Source organism: Pieris napi, chromosome 14 (genome assembly GCF_905475465.1).
Source record: "Pieris napi chromosome 14, ilPieNapi1.2, whole genome shotgun sequence".
In the NCBI taxonomy this organism is placed as follows: Eukaryota; Metazoa; Arthropoda; class Insecta; order Lepidoptera; family Pieridae; genus Pieris; species Pieris napi.
The window spans coordinates 5690889-5710021 of NC_062247.1; the positions used below are offsets into that span (position 1 = coordinate 5690889).

The window sequence follows — 19133 nt, forward strand, 5'->3', positions numbered from 1 at the left end:
AAATATAAAGCAATATTATGCTATAAGCGAAATCTATGGATAAGAAATTTTAAAAGGAAAAGACAGGCAAGATTAAACTCATATTATTTTAACTTCTTACCTCATCCCCGTTAGCCGCTTCCGAGGTCTTCTCTGGGTAGACACCGGCTCTGAGGAAAGACGCCTTCCAAGAGTCTACGTCATCTTGCGTTTCACACGATAACTCGAGTTGTTTATAATCCTTAGGGAACATACCAGTTAATATTACAGATTAAATTACGTCAAATATTAAATTATAAATTACTTTTAATTCTGATCTTTGGTACCAAACCTTAATAATTTTTTATGGCAATACAAAAAAGTTTACTTAATAGCGTGCTAGTTTTGTATTGCCAAAAAAGTCCGATTTCTTTCATGAAATTTACTAAAATTTTCATCGTTTTAAACCCAAAATAAATTTTAAACCTTGTAAACATTCCTTCCTTCAGGGTTGAAGAGCGCGAACATGTGTCGCCGGGACATGAAACCTTGCTCCAAGTCTCTCAGCTTGAGTCCGTCCAGCGGAAGCATATACTTCTTCTCGCGTTCCTCCTCATCTTTGAACCAGGAGATGCTTTCCGATGTAAGAACGAACCAGTAGTCGCGGGAACCGCCTGAAGATTAAAAACATATTTTAGCGGGTTAAAATTTTTTAATTTAAATTTGATTATTTGGTCTTAGGTCCATAGAGTTTCAACAGAAAAATAATGGATCAAATCGAACCCGTATATCCCAAGGTTAGCGCGTAGGTTCTTTGCTTGTTTATAGCCGTTCACAGCAAGTACGATCGTTTAAATCATCGTAACCGATATTCCGAAATTCATAATAAATAAATGCAATATCTGACCCATAACTTTTCTTGAAATAAACAAAATGGTACATAATAAATTATTACCGTATCGCCAAAATACCTTTCATAATTCCCAAATTGTGTATACACATGTATCCTTTTCTAATAACCTGATTACCAAGCGCCCGGTGACCGGACTTGGCCGCATTCTCAGATTGATTTTGTGCGCTGCAAACAAATTATCAATATAAACTAAAAATAGGTTTCACATTGGAATAAATCGCGTGTAATTACTAGAATATACTCGCCCGTGGTCATGCAGGCTGTAAAACACGCCGATTATATTAATAATGTTAAATAATATGTGGCAATAGGATCTACTTAAAATATTGCCCCATATAAAAACGAAATTAGTTACAACAGTTTTAAAGTACTATACAACATTCTGCCAAATTGGATTTAGTTAAATCAAAATAGGTCCATTTCGTTTTTATGAATATGGAGATTGGACTTGTATTCTAAAACATATAACTCTTCAATCCACATTAAGATTGATTGACATTTGAACAGATACAGTACTGAGTGGACTTTTATTTTGATATATTTTAGAATACTTTTAGTCGAAGGAAAAGCAAGCGTGCACAGAATGAAATTCTAACACCTAACTGCCCTAAGTAAAGTGACAGATCTTACCAAATTCTTAAAAAAATTATTATCTTGGAAAGTTGTTAGGCAGTAGCTTGTAGATAGAGTTACCTATTAATTAAGAACACAAATATCTGTATGTATAGGCTGATAATTGACGCAATGTAGAGCGCTGAGAATCGTAGAGTGGATAACATTTACGCAATTCTGTACAACCTCATAAAATATATTTTGGGTGACATTCAGAATCTAGATTTAGGGTCTGTCTCACAATGCCTGGTTAAAATACCAAATAGATATGCAACACATAAATTATTTGGAAGATAAATTGTGCTATTTGACACTTCATCGGACTCATAACTTATGATGGACTTTATTTTACGAATAGCGCTAGCCGACAGTCGTGAAACGCAACAATAGTGTTTATCCTACCAATAAGTAATAAATACCTAATTTGGAACTTATGTAGAACTTATCCGTACATTGTGAAACAGACCCTTAGGGCGCGAAGTAATTCCCGTATGTCAAAATCTACGTTCTGACAAACGGGAGTTACATCTATCGACAAGTCTTGTTCACTAAATATCACCCTCAGAGAACCGAGGTGGGATTTGACACGTGGTTTACAACGTTGACTCATTATGAATCATCTCAATATGTTTATTTTGAGAGAAAACAGTATATTTTTTTATACTGTTTTCTCTTTTTATTACGTATGGAAATTTTTGACAGTTGGGTTACCATATTAAAATCAAATTGTTCGCATAACTACGGATTCTCTTTCCGCGCATAATCTAAATATTTTAAAGTTTGAGGTGAAATAATTAGACATAGAATTCTGCAAATAATTCGCTCAGCGCTCATCATTCGTCCAATAAATAGGTGAGGAAAGGATACCTCAGAATGTATGACATGAAAAAGCTGAAGAACGCATATACAAAATCCTTACTTGGCAAATCCAATAAAGTCCTCATGATTGGTGTTCATGTAAGCCAGCTCACAATCGATAAGTAAGACAAGTTGATCTTTGCATTGTTGTTCGCGGGATCGAACGTGGGACATTATTATACGTTCGGTCTCTTCACGGAGACGCGGGTAACGAGACATCTGCAATTGTATTACAATTAAAGTAAAATAGTTAACCTGATACTCTTAATAAAAAAATGTGTGCGTGTACGTACACACGTAAGAAGTGAAACTTCTTTATGACCTTATTTTTCGAAAAATGATCTATGATATGCAACTTTACAGAAATTAGTTAAATATAGTTAAATTAGATAAAGTTTAACAAAAGGCTTTTATTATCATAGACAATTATTTCATTTTACCTCATTACTACTAAGATTATTACAGAATTTCATTAATTGTAATAGAATTATTATTATCATTGTTATCGTTATTATACATTTTTGTTATTAATGGCTTCGTATCTCTTCGGAACAACCGTGGTAGGGACAAGAAAAAGATGGCGCGTAACCGAAAAATGTGACGGTAATTTTTTTTCCAACGCCGATAAAGAAGTTTGACTTCTAAAAGCAACATGGCGCGTAACCGAAAAACGTGACGATTTCCTACAAAATTTCTCCCATACGTCGATAAAGAAGTTTCACTTCAAATTTTATTGTTTTTCATTATTTAAAGAAAAACGCTTTTTACCGGATTAAAGTTATGTATTGTTATAAATTTACAACTATTTGACATAATTTTAAATTTATCCGACGTTTCGCGTGCTTTACAGCGTGCGTGGTCACGGTGACTGAAGACAAAAGATGTTGAATGTCAAAAAGTATCACAGCTGCAGAGAAAGTTGCATTATCTGTATTTATTTTCCCGGAGTTGGTATCGACTAAGATTAGTCGTAGATAGATAGATAGTATAGATTAGATACATAACTTTAATCCGGTAAAAAGCGTTTTTTTAAATGTGTAATAAGGGTTATGTTAATCAAAGACAATACTATGTTTTTCATTAATTCATAGTCTAAATCAAGCTTGTTGTTACAAGAATTGTTGAGGGTAGAAACATAAACATACCCTTTCCGTACAAACACGGACGACATTAGACAATTCCTGTACGACCAGATCCACACACTTGAGCGAGGGCTCCTTCAATCGAGAGATTTGTTTCTTCACAATAGCCTCAAATGCCATGTCCGGAGTAAATAGACCCACCTGAAAAATTTACATAACATTAATTAAAGTTATGGAATATCATAATTGCTAATTAAGGACATAAAAGTCTATTTATTTAATAATGTCCTCACCCTGATACCATGAATATTTCTTATAGCAAATGCTATCTCCCTACGCAACTCTTTCTCATCGAATTCCATTTTGACAATCTCAAAGGGAAATCGTTCGTGGAAGAGACGGTTAATCTTGGCACCACCAGATAACTCATTTGTATTGATCTGAGCTGAACCCGAACCTTCAATTGTTCTCTCGAAGTCTGTCTGAAGCTGCTGGATCATTCTGTAAAAAGATATTTCTGTAGTTGTGACGTAAAATAAACGAAAAAATTGATGAACGAAGATTATCTATGAAAAATGATTATGAAATGAATTTTCAATAGAAAATCAACTACTCGTAGGCAATTTTGTATTTTCGGTTTAAGAAGGATCAGTATATATTGTAAAATAATGGACTATTGAATAAGATTTCAACAGATACATTTTTAGTTTATGGTGTTTCGAAGCTCAATAAATTTTGGTATAATTTAAAGGTAATCGATATATTAAAACAATAACTTAAGATGTCGATAAATTACACACAAAAAAAATTAACAGCACTAACAGGCAGTTAGAAAAACGATTAAAAACAGTATAAAAATATCAGCATCAACACATTATAAAATATGTTATAAAATTGTCTAAAAAGAACTAATAAAACTGTAAAGTTAATTTAAAAAAAAATTAAGCCTTAATTATTGAACAGTTAATAAGGTTAATATAGTGTAATGTGGAATATGTATGCCATAAAACTGCAATCACATCACACAATTGTTACGTAAAATTCGTCACACATTCTTTACCTGTAGAAAATTATATCGCTGGTGAAACACCGAGAATAATAAATCTGTGATTAATTTATGGCTTTATTGTAAAGTTGCTAAAAAAATCTAAAAACAGGTTAAGTGTATATCGAAGAGGGACATTAACTTAGTCAATGGACAATACACAAAAAAGAATCTATCATGTAAATGAAAATACAAGGTGTATTTGCCGGAAAACAAACATTTTTTATGAATTCAAAGAAGTTGTTTTATAACATGAATCCAATCAGTGTTTCCCTTAAATATATTACACACTGAGATGATTACAGATGAGAAAAACAAGAAGCTTAACTAATGATAAGTAATTATTTCCCCTTCACATCCAAATTTTGTACGTACTTTTTTGTGTCAATGGCATTTTTTTTTTTTTTAAAAGACATTTCACACCAATTGACCTAGTCCCATGCTAAGCTGGTGAAGCTTGTGTTATGGGTACTAGACAACGGATATACATACATATTATAAATAGATAGACATATAAGTACATATTTAAACACCCAAGACCTAAGCACAACACCAAATGCTCATCACATCGATGTTCGTCTCAGCCGGGGATCGAACCCGGGACCCATGGATTCGCAGTCAGGGGTACTAACCACTAGACCAATGAGTCGTCAGAAGGCAAGAGGCATTGGTAGAAATATTTCAAATGGTAGATTCCACAAGTTTGTGGAACTGTAAGAGCTGACATTTCTGGATATATTGAGAGCAATAAAAATGAATACTAAATATACTCACTGCAGCATAGCCTTGGTCTTAATGGACGGATCATCAGGTCTGAAATGCTTGTACTGTTCTACATCCTTTTCCAAAGCTAGTAATTGCTTCTGCAACTTGTCCCGAAGGCCGGGTAGAGTGTCACGAATGTGGTTAGTTAACTGCTGGTTAAGAACCCGCTGGAGGTAAGGTGTTCCTAGACGATCTGCCAGGTGGCGGTATGATGGGTGACTGGAATATTAAAAATAGAGCTTAGTATGTCTATCTATTGATTAATTACTACATTTATTTTCACTACAGTATTATAGAATTATTGTAATGAATGTCGACGTTTCGATGGATGAAGAAATTGTGACCAATTTGGTTTCCACCGTTACATTTTTTTTTTTTTTTAATAAATCATAAATCTGTCTATGTACGGTATAAGACGATACTACCATTTTGTTAGTTGAAGTAATGTAACTATTTATGTACGTTGAAAGAAAAATAGCTTTCATTTCTTTGCCCGATATAGGCATCTTCCAAAATATATAAAATAAAATAAAATAAAATAAAATATCTATATATCAGCTATCAGCTATCATCGATTATATATAAATAGCTCAAAATTTTGACGATTCAGGCAGGTTATCTCTGTGCAAATTATTCACAGAGTAACTCACAATGGAGGGGCTTGATCTAGAGATACAGGCATAGATAACAATACTTGGTCAAGTCAAATTTATCGAGGAATTTATCAGTTACATACTAGAACAATGTGTTATTATCGATAAGGCCGCACGGTGCTGACGATGTATTTTACTATGTTTATATTGTGTAAATTGTGTTGCAAAAAAAGGATGAAAATGTATTTTTTATTTAACACTTCGTTGTATATACAAAACCAGTTAAGTGAAAAAATTCAAATAACGACAAATAGCAACGGGCGTCCTTTTTAATTATCTTGAGAGTAGTATCACTGTCCAATTGAATCTTACAAAACTAATATATTTAGAAATTAGAAGAAATAAAATTATCTAACAAAAATTATTTTTGTTCATTGAATTATTCAATCAAATAATTCACATTTGGCGTGATGAAGTACAATTCTCGCATACGGATAGTTCGCGCATGGTTTAGTTTAGCTATATTTGCATTTGAGCCTTAGTTTAACGGAAAAACGCCTACTGCCTACTTTCATACTTTTTTGACGGATACCTACAAAAAGCAAATAAAATATATAACAATTAAGGAAGTGAATAATATGATATTTATATATCTTATCGTCTTTCAGTGCTTACTTTAATATCAACAAATTCCTATTACGGCGCGCAATAAAACAATAATAAATTGATGGATCAATGGACACAACTTTTATTTGTTTATATAAGAAATAGCTGGACAATATTGTTAATCAACGAGAGAAACCGTATTTAATTACTTTGGCAGTTATTTTTAATATATTGCAACAATTTTTTTCTATCTGAGCAACAAAAGAGAGGTTTTAACGTTTCCTTAAGAGTTGTAATTGCATAATTATTATAAATCATTTACATCCATATTCACAGAAATTTCAATATTTTTACGATTTTAAAGTCGAAAAAACTTTTCATCTTTTAAAATCTACGGTCATTTTGTAAGACGACAAATGATATATCTCACTCTGTATTGCTTTAAATCTCATTAAATTTTTATTATTTTATTAATTAAGTCATTGATCTATTCATGGATTAATTAAGTTTTTGTACGCTTCTATACTGCCTGCTTATACTGAATTTTTATTTATTTATTTATTGCATTTTCTGGAATATTGCTGCCTTAATATCATAAGTATAACTACAATTATTTCCACCATTATAGTGAAGTGTGTTTTCTTGACAGCGAGCTCTTGTTAGCGATAGGGTCGGTTGTTGCCCTTAGTTACTATTTAGTTTAGTATGTCTAAGTATGGTGTAAATAAAACAATACCAGAGTCTACTTTAAATCACTAACCTAAGGAAGAACTTCCTTTCTGCTCCCAATGCGGCAGAAATATCCTTTCGGCCGTCGATGTCCTTCTGCGAGCGGTTGACCACACCGATGTATCCACGACGAAGAGGCAGCAACTTGTTTTCAAGGACATCTCTGGCGTCGGTTCCTTCGTCCATTAGATCCAGTTTTGTTATTACACCGATTGTTCGCAGACCTAAAAAATAATAGTTTGTTCTCTGTAGATCCTAGTAAAGGACAAAAGTCAAATTCGTTTATTTGCAAATTTATTTGACCGGAACATAAGACGGTTGGTGTAAAACTTACGAGTCCAAAAACAACGTGAAGTTTTTAGATAACAAAAGAATGTTATACCAGACAATCTTTCGAATTCCGGCTTTTGACAACTTTTTTAAAATCAAATTTTGTTCTATAGAACAAATATACATACGAACTGCCAGAAGGCTCGCAAGTAGGTTGTAAGCCTTTTAAGGATTGGTACGCTCTTTTCTTAAAGGATGTAATGTAAAATAGGAAGGTAATTTATAATTATTATTTTTTATCTTTCACCTGACTTGTAGAAGAATAGTAGAGATCGTCTTAATTTTTTGTTGTTAAATTAAGAAAATATAACGTTGTGAAAGTAATACCTAAAATGAAAGATATTAAAGTCGGTGCTCTGATTTGTCACGCACTATGCTTTCTTTATTTGGTCTATTTTTTCGATAATAGATAACTTTCTAAGAATAGATGTTAAAATATTTATTTGGTCTATATTTTCAGACATCGACAAACCAATTCGATCTTTTAGTTGTGTTTAACAACTGAAACGCATATTTTATTTTGATGACATAACACTTAAATGTTACAAAACAAACAAATAAATAATTCGAGGAAATTTCATTTCACAGCACAGAAAACGTTGAGTAGGTCTGAAGAAAATACTTCAGAGACGTGAGACTTCTACTGTCTATTTTGAAATAACCAAACCTACCAATTGTACTATGTCTACTAATATCTACTAATATCTTTAGTAGTGAATTTGATTTATTTATTAATTTACTAGAAGGCTCCTGCAATATGAGAAAACATCATTAATGGAAAAGACCGCTCAGCTATAGCCGAACAAGTGCTGCACATACATAAATGAACCATTGCATTTTAGAAAGCAATTACAAAATCAAAAAATATTCATAAACAAGTCTTATTTCAACCGTATGCAATTTTCATTTTCAACTAAAAACATTTTGAAGCTATACCAAAATAGGAGAACTATACTAATTAGCAAATTACACCTATGCAATTACCTGAATCTCCGTTAGATCATTACGCAAGGTCGTTACAATACCATAAATGTATTAGAAATATTTAATCGAAGTTTAAATTTTAAAAAATAAAAGATAATAATAATTAAAATACATATCATAACTAAGAAAATCCACAAAAAAAGAGAAAATCATCACCAACCTTGAGGGTCCACTTCTTTGGCAAGTTTGAGGGCATCGCTGTTCGCCAAGTCAGTGTTAGCTGGGGTCACAGCTAAAATAAGACAGCTCTCTCGTTTGATGAACTGGAATATCATGGCTTTAATCTGCTGCTCTATGTCGATTGGCTGGTCTCCTATGGGCACCTTTGTAAGCCCGGGCAGATCGATTAATGTCAGGTTGAGAACTGGAATAAACAATGTTCGATGACTATTCCATATTTAAATTATTAAGACAGTGAATTCGGGTTGAGTATTGTACATCTACCGATTGACAAAGTATGTAACGCGCAAACTTTAATTAGCTGGTTGTATAGTTACTGATCTAGACAATGACTGGGCTTTGCATTTTCCTAAAACCCTTAAAATTTTATACTGTTAACCTAGGTAAAGTTATGGACGTGAAGAAAGTACCTCTGTATCGGTATGAAAGATACGATCAAACAATGACCTATTAAAAAAATGAGAATTAATAAATTCTTATGCTTCACAAAAGAAGGAACATTGCAAAGTATTTATTAAATTTAAAAAACGTCTACAACTGCCGCTAGACGTAAAATTTATAACTTTAATTTTATAGGTATGTATGTTGTATTTTTTGTTATAACAACAATGAGCCGCATTTTTATATGAATCCTATTTCGCTATAAAAAGAATAAAATCTACCTATACTGGGATACCCTTATATCAGTAATTAATATATTTCGTTTCGTTTCATTATGCTTTTCAAGACCTCCGTTATGCCTAGGCAATATAATATTATTAAAACACAATGTTGAATTAAATCCAATATTAAATAATGCATAGGTGTAATTAAAATATACAAATCTTACAACTCTATAATAAATTATATATAATAAAATTAATTATGAAAAACTACGATTAATCAGCGCCCAAACCAGTGCTAATTAAGCCCAATGAAGTTAGTTATTATAAGGAACCTATGTCATTGTGAAATCTTCATTCAGAATCCAGACACGCTTGTATGGATTTGCCTTTTGACCTTTACGATCTGCGCCGCCAACGCACGCATGCGCTTATTGAATATGCTTTCAAGTACTTTGAGATTTTCTCCCAATCAATGACGAGTGTGAACTGGTTGGAATAAACGGGCATTTAACGACACACTACCGGAGTATTAATGTTGAAGTTCAATCAATTGAGCGCTTGTATTTAGCTCCAACTTAGTTAAAAACACATCGGATTGGGCTTGGATTAGCAATTTTAAACCTCTTTAACGGACATGGCAGCCCTGAAAAGCTGATCTTGTGACCAGCTTTAAAAATCGATATGTATTTAAATTTATTGCGCAAATGTTTATTATAAAGTTAAGGTGCCCTGCCTTTAGGCAGCGGAGAAATATCTTTAAAAATCTAAGGAATAGCTTGGATAAAATTACATTATTAGTTTTATTGTGTACATTCAATTTCACTACTTTCCTTTAAAATACCGGACCTAATAAATAGGCTTAAAAGGCGACAAATCCTAAGTCTTGATAGACACGGTTGAAAGAGAGGAGCAGTCTCGATGGAGATTTTGCTTTGAACGCCTAACAGCTCTCAACACATCTGCTCATAGTCTAGCTGACTGATTGCAAGAAAAAAGATTCCTTTAAAAAAATATGTAACTGAATTTCGCAACCACATCTGTATTGTACACACTACTATATTTATTTAAAATATTTTAGATTATAACAACGTTTAAGTCAAATTATAATTTTACCATCGTCAAGATATTTTTTATTTTCGAGCATCAGTTCAACGATCATTGAACAATAGAATTTTTCAAGATAAGCCTTGGTAGGTCATTGCCCGTCCGTTCTGCACAGTTTAAAGTATTTCGCCATTATTATACTCCCCTAGAATAATTTTCAGTCAGAAACAAAGTTCATACTTGATATCACAGAAAATAAATGTACTTAATTATCTATGACTATTTTTATTCCTACACTGTCTGATTTTATAAAAATGTAGGTGATGATAGATATTTCGATATTGTTTTACTGATTACGAGCAATGTTCTATTTACATATATCATAAATTAAGTCTTAGATTACACCTGATAACGCTAAAACCTGAGTAAATATGTGTGCAAACAGTTTATAGATATTAAATAAGATATTCTCTCTTAAAATGAAACAGATTTTCTAAACAGCTCTGGTTTGGTTAGATAAAGTTGGTAGAAAGGGAGATCTCTGTTTGTATCTTAAATTGCAGAGTTGCATATTTCAGCTATACTATTTTTATATAAATTATTGTGCTTCATCATTGGGTATGTAGGTCATACAATGAAAGTATTTTGATGGTAATCTTTCGAAAACGCACAACTTAGGACCACGATGTATTCCGATCAAAAACTCGTCGAAAATTTTGTTTTTCTCGTGTGTTTTTTAATGCACGCTTTATAGTTTTTCCAAAGTATGAACATATATTCAGTTGTATTGTGTTTACACGTCTCACGTATAGAATTTTATCATTATGTTTATTACATACGTAAAGCTTTAGTTAATTACAGATTTGAACTTTTGATAAGATTATTCTAGTACTTCGGAATACCGTTTTAAAATTATTTAATCTTAATGCGTAAGCAGAACTCACTTTCTATAAAATAAATCATTAAAGCAACAAGAAGATTCACGAATCTCCCGAATCTACTGTCTGTCACTCTTTTGTATAGATTTGCGGAGCTAATACTTATTGTATCGTGTAATGTCTATAGGATAGGCAGCAAAAGATAATCCCCATATAGACGGTTTAATCGCCGCCCCCTTTAGTATTAAACTGTTTAAGCCTATACAATTACTTAACCCTTACATTTGCCTTAATTGCAGGGGAAGTCTGCAGGACTTGAAATAAAAGATATTTTTTTTATCCGTCTAGTTAAATTTCTACCCTGAGGTTTGCCTGGTAGATATCGCATTATGTTATAGGGTCCACTGTATGTTGTGCAAGACTTTTATCTGGGAAATCGAGTTTTATTTGCAACTTTATATTATTTCTTGTGTACAATAAAGAAATAATTATGAAAAACTACTCCATGTATATAAAAGTCTATTCATACAGTATAGTCTCATCATCATACAACAGCTAGCACAATATATTCTTATTTCAATAATTAAAATGACGTTCCAGTGAGGTTTTTCGTTTACAATACAAAGACAATTTATACTTGTCGACTGTAAAAACAACTGAGTGTAAACATGAATCATTGTGTTATCATTTATTCAAGTACGTATTTGAAATCGTAATTATCTTTAAACAGCCACTTCCCATTAAGGATACGTTTTATTTTAAACTAACACTGGGCGACTTTGTAATATGTATATACATTTTCAAAAATATCGAGCATATTTTAATATTTTTTTGTACTTTATAATAATAGTTTTATTTTTCCGGATTAAGGTCGAAAACGTTCCGAACGATATTTTTTTTTCTAAATTACCACCATGATATGATTACATACTTGATTCATAACGCATCAAGATAATGACGCATCGCGTCATTTTTAAGCTACAGGCTCAAAACTTAGCAGTCAAAGTAAACTTGTCAGTATCAAGGTTACTCTTAGCCTCTCCCAATTCAATTACAATTTTAGCTGCGACCAGGCATCGAATCCGATACCTGTCTGGTCTCGGTCCGTTTTACCGTTTAACGTCGAGGCTTGATTTAAAACAGAAATAAAATGAGGCCTTCTCCGTAACTTTATTACAAGCACAATGCTCTAGAGATAATAATAATTCAGCGATAACCAAGTAGAATGTGTACGAGATTATCCAAAATTTCCGATATGACGATAGAATCTGGTCGTAACTCACGAATTTACAGTAGTTTTACTGTGAAATTTTACCATAGCTAGAAACGCCATAGTTTTTGAACTTTTAAACATAAATAGTATATATAGAATAATACCGTTGAGATTCATCACTTACAGTCATGAACCCTTATTTGATATGGTGACCCTATTAATAATACTCTACTCGTAAAATATGTCATAAGCGTCGATTTAAAGTTACAGTTCTTATACTAAGAGACACTTGTTAATAAAGGACTAATAATAAAAAAATATCTTAAAACTATGTTGTGATTGATTTTCTCAATAACAGGAAAACATTCCACACATTAATCATACAATTGCAATTTTCTCATAGTAAAGTACTATATATTCCTAGTAGCATTCAATATTATACTTATATAACATACAGTAAAGCCCTATGGGTCATTAGTGTATGGCACAGACAAATTTCTGTATCACTTTCTACTACTAATATCAGTGATAATCTTGCTATGTCAACTGAAACAATTATTGTGTTCGCCAGAAATAAAAAAACTTTCTTACCAACTAAGAGGCTAGGGTGGATAACACTTTAAAGGTAATTAAAAATGCCAAAAGTTTCTGATTATGGGAGTTCAAACTTGCATTATTGGATTACAATCCGCACGCATTTATCCATATATAAAACTGACAATATTTATAATACTGCCTCAAAACTTTAAAAAAATTGTCTTACCATTTGGTGAGTACACTCGTAAGTTAATAGGCACAGGTGATATTCCTTTGTTTGATCCTGTGATACGATCAGTCTCTGCCTCAATTTCAGCTCGGACTTCATTGAAGTCTACAAATTTCTTGCCCTTGCAATGCAGGAACTCAGCATATTCTAAAACAAAGTGCCTTTTTCAATATACAATTTGAATCTTATACCTGTAATTGCCTTGCACAGACAATGGATTTTTCTGTGTGCGCAATTAAACTGCTTGTACAGTGTACTTGTGTTATTTGATTTTTGGATCTACCCAAACCAACAAATCAACAGCATGTGTAACACACAGACAGCTAATCTATCAACTTATCAAGAAACATATACAAGAACTTTTGCCTTCAAGTTACTGGTTTTGTGAATAGTCAAATTTTTTGTCATGTTCATTTTAAGAAATATATACTTAATTGAAACATTCAAAAGTTTGTGAAGCTTGTTTTTGCACTTAAATGTGCAATTAGGTATTAAGCCAGTTGGCAGACTAGTTAAGCTTTTTAATCTCACTGATAAGTATGGTATCCTAATTTAGCAAGTATAAAATATATTACCTGCATTTCCATGTATTAGTTGCAGAATCAAAGGTCTTCTTGTGACAATACCAGATCCTCTAGGCAAGAAATCTCTGTAACAAATGTTTATACATGAAACATGAAATATTTTATTTATATTAATTACACATAGCTTCCACAAATAGGGCTGATGGACTATTTGTTATTTCATGGGTTAACATTTTTTGAAAATAAATGTCCATAACACCGCGGGTTACTCATTAACAATATTTGTATGATGTTAAATTGACACCAAAGTTAGGAATGAGTACAATACCATAAGAATTTATCATTCCAAGGTTTATTATTACATACAGAGCAGCATGTTATAATATATTACCAAAGGCCATGTTTACTCTATTTCTAAAATTAATATTTCTATATCTTTATTAATAAAGGGCATATGTAATTTGTGTGAAAAAAACATATCTGATAAGTCTACTTTTAAAAATAATAGAGAGAATAGCTTTATACCTGACAAAATTAAAGTTTCATTTGTCAAACCTTATAATTTAACCATTTTTATCTTTAAAAAGAAGAAACTTACTATTGCTTGAATTTATAGTGCTAATCATGCAATTACAATACATTATTTAAAAACGAATATTAAAAAAAGAAAAACAATTTAAAAAGTTGTTTTTTTTTATTACTTGAAGACATATTTACAAATATTTATTTGGTTTTTAAATAAAGGATATGTTTAGATCCATGTTTTGACAATATCATCAGGAAAACAGCTGTCCATCACTTAATTCAAGAAGCCTTGAAGATGTTCTTAACAAAGGCTTTGTTAAAACCTTAAAGTTATAAAGGATAATTATTGGGCAATAATAGAACAATTTTTAAATCGTTATTTTACTCAAACAATAAATTAATTGTAACAAATGTTTATTTCATTGTTATACAATTATGAATGAGCCGACTCTTACTGTAGCCCAATTGTGTATTGCTAAATTTTATTATTATTCTTCTAATAAGTTTATTGTAGTGGAACCTTACCTGCCGACAAAATTTTCTAGTACAGAACTTTTCCCTGCCGATTGACCACCCACAACTGCAATTTGTGGTAGATCTAACGCCATATTTACACCCATATGAACAAACGCATCTTGCAATTTGTTTACTATGGGTATAAGCTGTTGCATTCCAAAATTTCCAGCCATTTTAACTAATTACACATGTAATATCACTAATAACACAATCACTTGCTCATCGCTTTGACTTCACATCATCATTCATCGCCCATCGATAAACTGATATTTTTAATTTTTCAATATGGTGGTTCTGATTTGGTACATTATGGGTGATTTGATTTTAGCATATGGTAACATTAAAATTTTGCAATAATTGTAATGACATTAGAGAAGTGGTAACAAGAATAAACCATTAATCCATTTTAATGAAAGTAATTTCATTTAATATTTCGAATACAAATAATTATTTCCGTTAAAATAATTTATAATTTTAACCAATTTACTTGTGTGCTTAGGGTGTGATATATGTACACTTATATGCCTTTGGATATATGTAGCCAAAGACCTATGTAAATTTTTAATTTTATATTTATATAAAATAACTATTTTTGTAGTTAATTAATTTAAAATAAAAACAAAGTATTTTCAAGGTTTGTGCGATCAATATTGCGTGACATGCGCATCAAATGTAGGCCACTACGTGATGTATTATTGTTACATTACTATCAAATTTTATTCATAAGCTTGTACCCTTTACCTTTACAATTTTTTTTTTTTATATTTTTGGCAATTATTCTCTATTGTTAGTTTGAATTTTTATTAAGACTAAAATTCTAATTTAAATATTTTTTTCGTTCATATAATCTCGTAATTCGTATCTCTTTTTTTACATATAAATACGGTATATTAGACGGTTATTAAGTAAATGTCGTTGTTATAGTTATTGTTTCGTAAAACATTACATTTAAGTAAGTTAGTATTATGTCTTCTAATATATTAAAAAACGAGCGATTTGAAATAAAAAATTAAAATCATTCATCATAATATATTATACTTGGCAGTTAGATAAAGGCCTATAATAGTATAATTACTATATATTGCAACATAAAATACATCAATAGGTACCTATTTACATTTTTGGTTGATAAAAATCATTACGTGTATCTTACCTGCCAACAAAATTTTCTAGTACGGAACTTTTTCCTGCAGATTGACCACCCACAACAGCGATTTGGGGCAGATCCAATTGCATATGAACTCCAAGTTGCGTAAAAGCATCTTGGAGCTTATTCACAATTGGAATCAATTGTTCCATTCCTATATTCCCGGACATGGCTGCCGGTTATATCACGTCCTCTCCTTTTCTGCACTTCTTCAAAGATCTGCGCCTACTGAGAACCAAGAGCCGTTCATCAATATAACAAATTTGATATTGCGCATGCGTGGTTTTGAAACGAAGTATAGAAGTATAGTATGTTAGTTGAGATGTAATTTTATGGTTATATATTACATATATAGATGAAGTTAGATAATATGGAGTAAAATCTATGTATATATATATATAAAGTTTTAGAAATTACCGTAGCTCTATATACGTTACTTATTAATTGGTACGTTTGAGTCTTGAGTAAGGTCAAATGTTGGTCTTGTACCTATTATGAGTTGATGATTAAAATGGTCAGGATTATAAAACGTTAATCAAGCTTAAATCTAATATTAAACAATGTTTCTCCCTTTCCCTACCAATTATGATAAGTTTCTTGTTTCATAAAACTAGCTGTCCTGACTTGACACATTTCCAAATACTGGCCTACATCGCTCCTGTATAAAGAACCAAAATTGCATTAATAAATATAGCCAAAAAATATTTTAATTACTACACCGTGCCTGATTACCTTACTCTGATAGGTACGATTTCATAGTAATAATATAATGCCTGTATCGACAAAAATGGCCAAGATCTCGGCTCTTACTCTATCAATGAAAATATTTAAAAAAAACAATCATGTGTCCAATTCACACGTGGTAGAAGTGAAACCTTCAAAAACAAAGTTTTTATAATTAAAATATGGAAATTAGACATTTTCTCTATCTAAATGTAGGATCTTTTCTTTAAAAAAAACATTTTTTGATGTTAAATTTTAATTTATAACTTTAATATCAATCTTTATTTGGTAAAAACTAATATAATAAAAGTTTGAAATAAATTTACAAGTCCAACGTGGGAGAAAATTAGATTGGAAGCATTATACAGTGTATAAACTTTAAATTAAGTAAACTTTAAATTAAGAAAATTTTAAATTAAGGTAGTAAGAAGTTTTCACTTCAAAAAGTTTCTATAATTAATGATATTATGTAAATAAAATTGATAAATTTCATCTAATTTTATAATTGAACTACTTACTTGACTTAGTTATTTAATTTTTTGCATATCTGTTTTTTTTTATTTCAGAAAATGATCAAATACACAATAATTTAAAGTTTATACACTGTATAATGCCTCCTATCTCACTCTCTCCCACGCCAAATCCTATTAATTTATGTGTCTGTCTCTTTTTACTGTCGCTTTTTCCGTTGCATCCGGTTTGAAATCACAACGATTCTAAAGAAGTTTCACTTCAAAAAATACATTTGGAAATTCGAATTGATAAAACCTTCGGCTTTTTGTAGTCGATAAAAAATAGTTCTCCTTATTATGCGATTGCTTTGATAGAATTATTAATTTATTAGATATTTTTATTTAAAATAATAAAGTAAGCAACATCCTGAAGCAACGAAAACATGTTTAATGTAAAAATACCTAGTTAAATTTCAATTTTTCATAAAGGCCAAAAAATTCAGAACCCACAGATTATATTAATATGATGCTAGATAAATATTCTCAGAAAACTGAATGCAGCCTAATATAGTTTTATAGTCTTCATTCTTTGTGATGTCACCTAAATCTTGGGCTATTATCGCCAAGTTTCGGGGGTAAGTATATGGATTGCGATATGAATATAAGTACATCATTAAACATAAAATAAATGGGTAAAGCTCCATTTACTGTTTGGCTACCTATCATACTATGAGGTTTATCAAAATACTTAATAAAGTCAGTGACTAGAAATGAACAAGAATAATTGATCAAATGGTTAGTGATATTTTTTTTTTAATTCATATTACAATTAGTAGCAATAGTTACAAAAATTTTAAGCTTACAGGGAGAGTCATGTAGGGGAAGGTGGGGACCCTTCGTACGGTTTTCACATTTTATTTTTTTATTTTTTTATTTTTCCATGAATCAATCACCTGATAGCTTAAATTTATAGTCTAACTATCTGAGATTCAAATAAAAAAATGACAAATGATTTCATCCGATGTTTCAACCATAATTATGATTTAAACTAAATCTGGAAAACGTACGAATCTGCCCCATCAACGGGGCACCTTCGTACAGTGTTGGGGGTACCTTCTTACGCTGTGGGGTAGTTCAAAATTCATTTATTAGCAATGAAATTAAACACAAAAATAAAGATTTAACTTCTATTAAACAAAAATAAAATACTTTTCTTATGTAAAACAAAATTTAATTAGTTAGGTATCTTAAATTTAGAATTACATTTTTTACTCTTTGGTGTGGATTACAACTTCTTATTTTCGGGTGTGGCAGTATAAATTCGTGGTTTTCCTGGCCGTCGTCGTCATTTTGTTTGTTTTATTACTTCTTACAACATGCGAATAGGGTCGAAATGCCTCTGGTGTCAAAACTGACTTCGAAGGAACTACTATTTGATGGATTGGTAAATTATTCACAGCATCTGGTTCACAAGCATCAAAATCAACCTTAGTCAAGATGCCTTAACAGTAGTGTAATATGTAGAAAGTCGAAAACTTAATTTGTATGAAAAAGACAGTTCGCGTCGACAAATTATTATACAAATTTAGTTGTACAATTCGTTCAAATGTGCCCCATCTAGTGCTGTCCGAATGTACCCCACTAACTAAATAACAACAAAATATAACTTATTTTAATATTAATAGGAAAACGTCATAAATTAAGTATTGGAGACGTATCTTAAGTATATTTTGCTAGTTACTGATAGAATACTCTACACGAAAACTTATTTTATCTACGGTAACAAGAGATAAAAACATAGATCAAAAAATTACTTACCGAGCGCGAAAACACGTCTATGCCTGTAACTTCACTCTCATCGGTGCGAATTTCACGAAACTTCGTTGATGTATAGTTGGTACCTCGACTCATGCACACATACAAAAGCAAGACTGTACTTTATTTCGTTCAAGTTTTATTTTGACTGTATCAATGTGCCCCGCGTACGAAGGGTAACTATCTTCCCCTATTTGTGATTATTCTAGGACATTGCAGGTAAAAAATGTATTTGTAGTTGACAACACTGCGTCACTATTGATTGTAAAT

At 31.3% G+C, this 19133-nt stretch overlaps 1 protein-coding gene across 14 annotated transcripts in view; it reads right to left on the minus strand.

Moving 5' to 3' along the window:
• Positions 1–16114, minus strand: part of LOC125055748 (dynamin) — a 29568-nt gene extending 13454 nt beyond the window's left edge. For 4 of the 14 annotated variants that reach the window (XM_047658301.1, XM_047658304.1, XM_047658306.1 and 1 more), the window contains exons 1-13: positions 14736–15017; positions 13737–13810; positions 13159–13308; positions 8636–8839; positions 7193–7385; positions 5243–5452; positions 3717–3924; positions 3487–3624; positions 2403–2560; positions 1117–1131; positions 930–1036; positions 445–632; positions 101–220 (exon numbers count right to left, since the gene is read on the minus strand). In XM_047658301.1, coding sequence (XP_047514257.1) covers positions 101–220; positions 445–632; positions 930–1036; positions 1117–1131; positions 2403–2560; positions 3487–3624; positions 3717–3924; positions 5243–5452; positions 7193–7385; positions 8636–8839; positions 13159–13308; positions 13737–13810; positions 14736–14899 — 1929 coding nt within the window. In that variant the 5' untranslated portion in view covers positions 14900–15017. Of the gene's footprint in view, positions 1–100; positions 221–444; positions 633–929; positions 1037–1116; positions 1132–2402; positions 2561–3486; positions 3625–3716; positions 3925–5242; positions 5453–7192; positions 7386–8635; positions 8840–13158; positions 13309–13736; positions 13811–14735; positions 15019–15879 lie in introns of those variants that run through there. The other 10 variants (XM_047658294.1, XM_047658299.1, XM_047658295.1 and 7 more) reach the window with 6 other exon arrangements.
• Positions 16115–19133: the final 3019 nt, after the last annotated feature.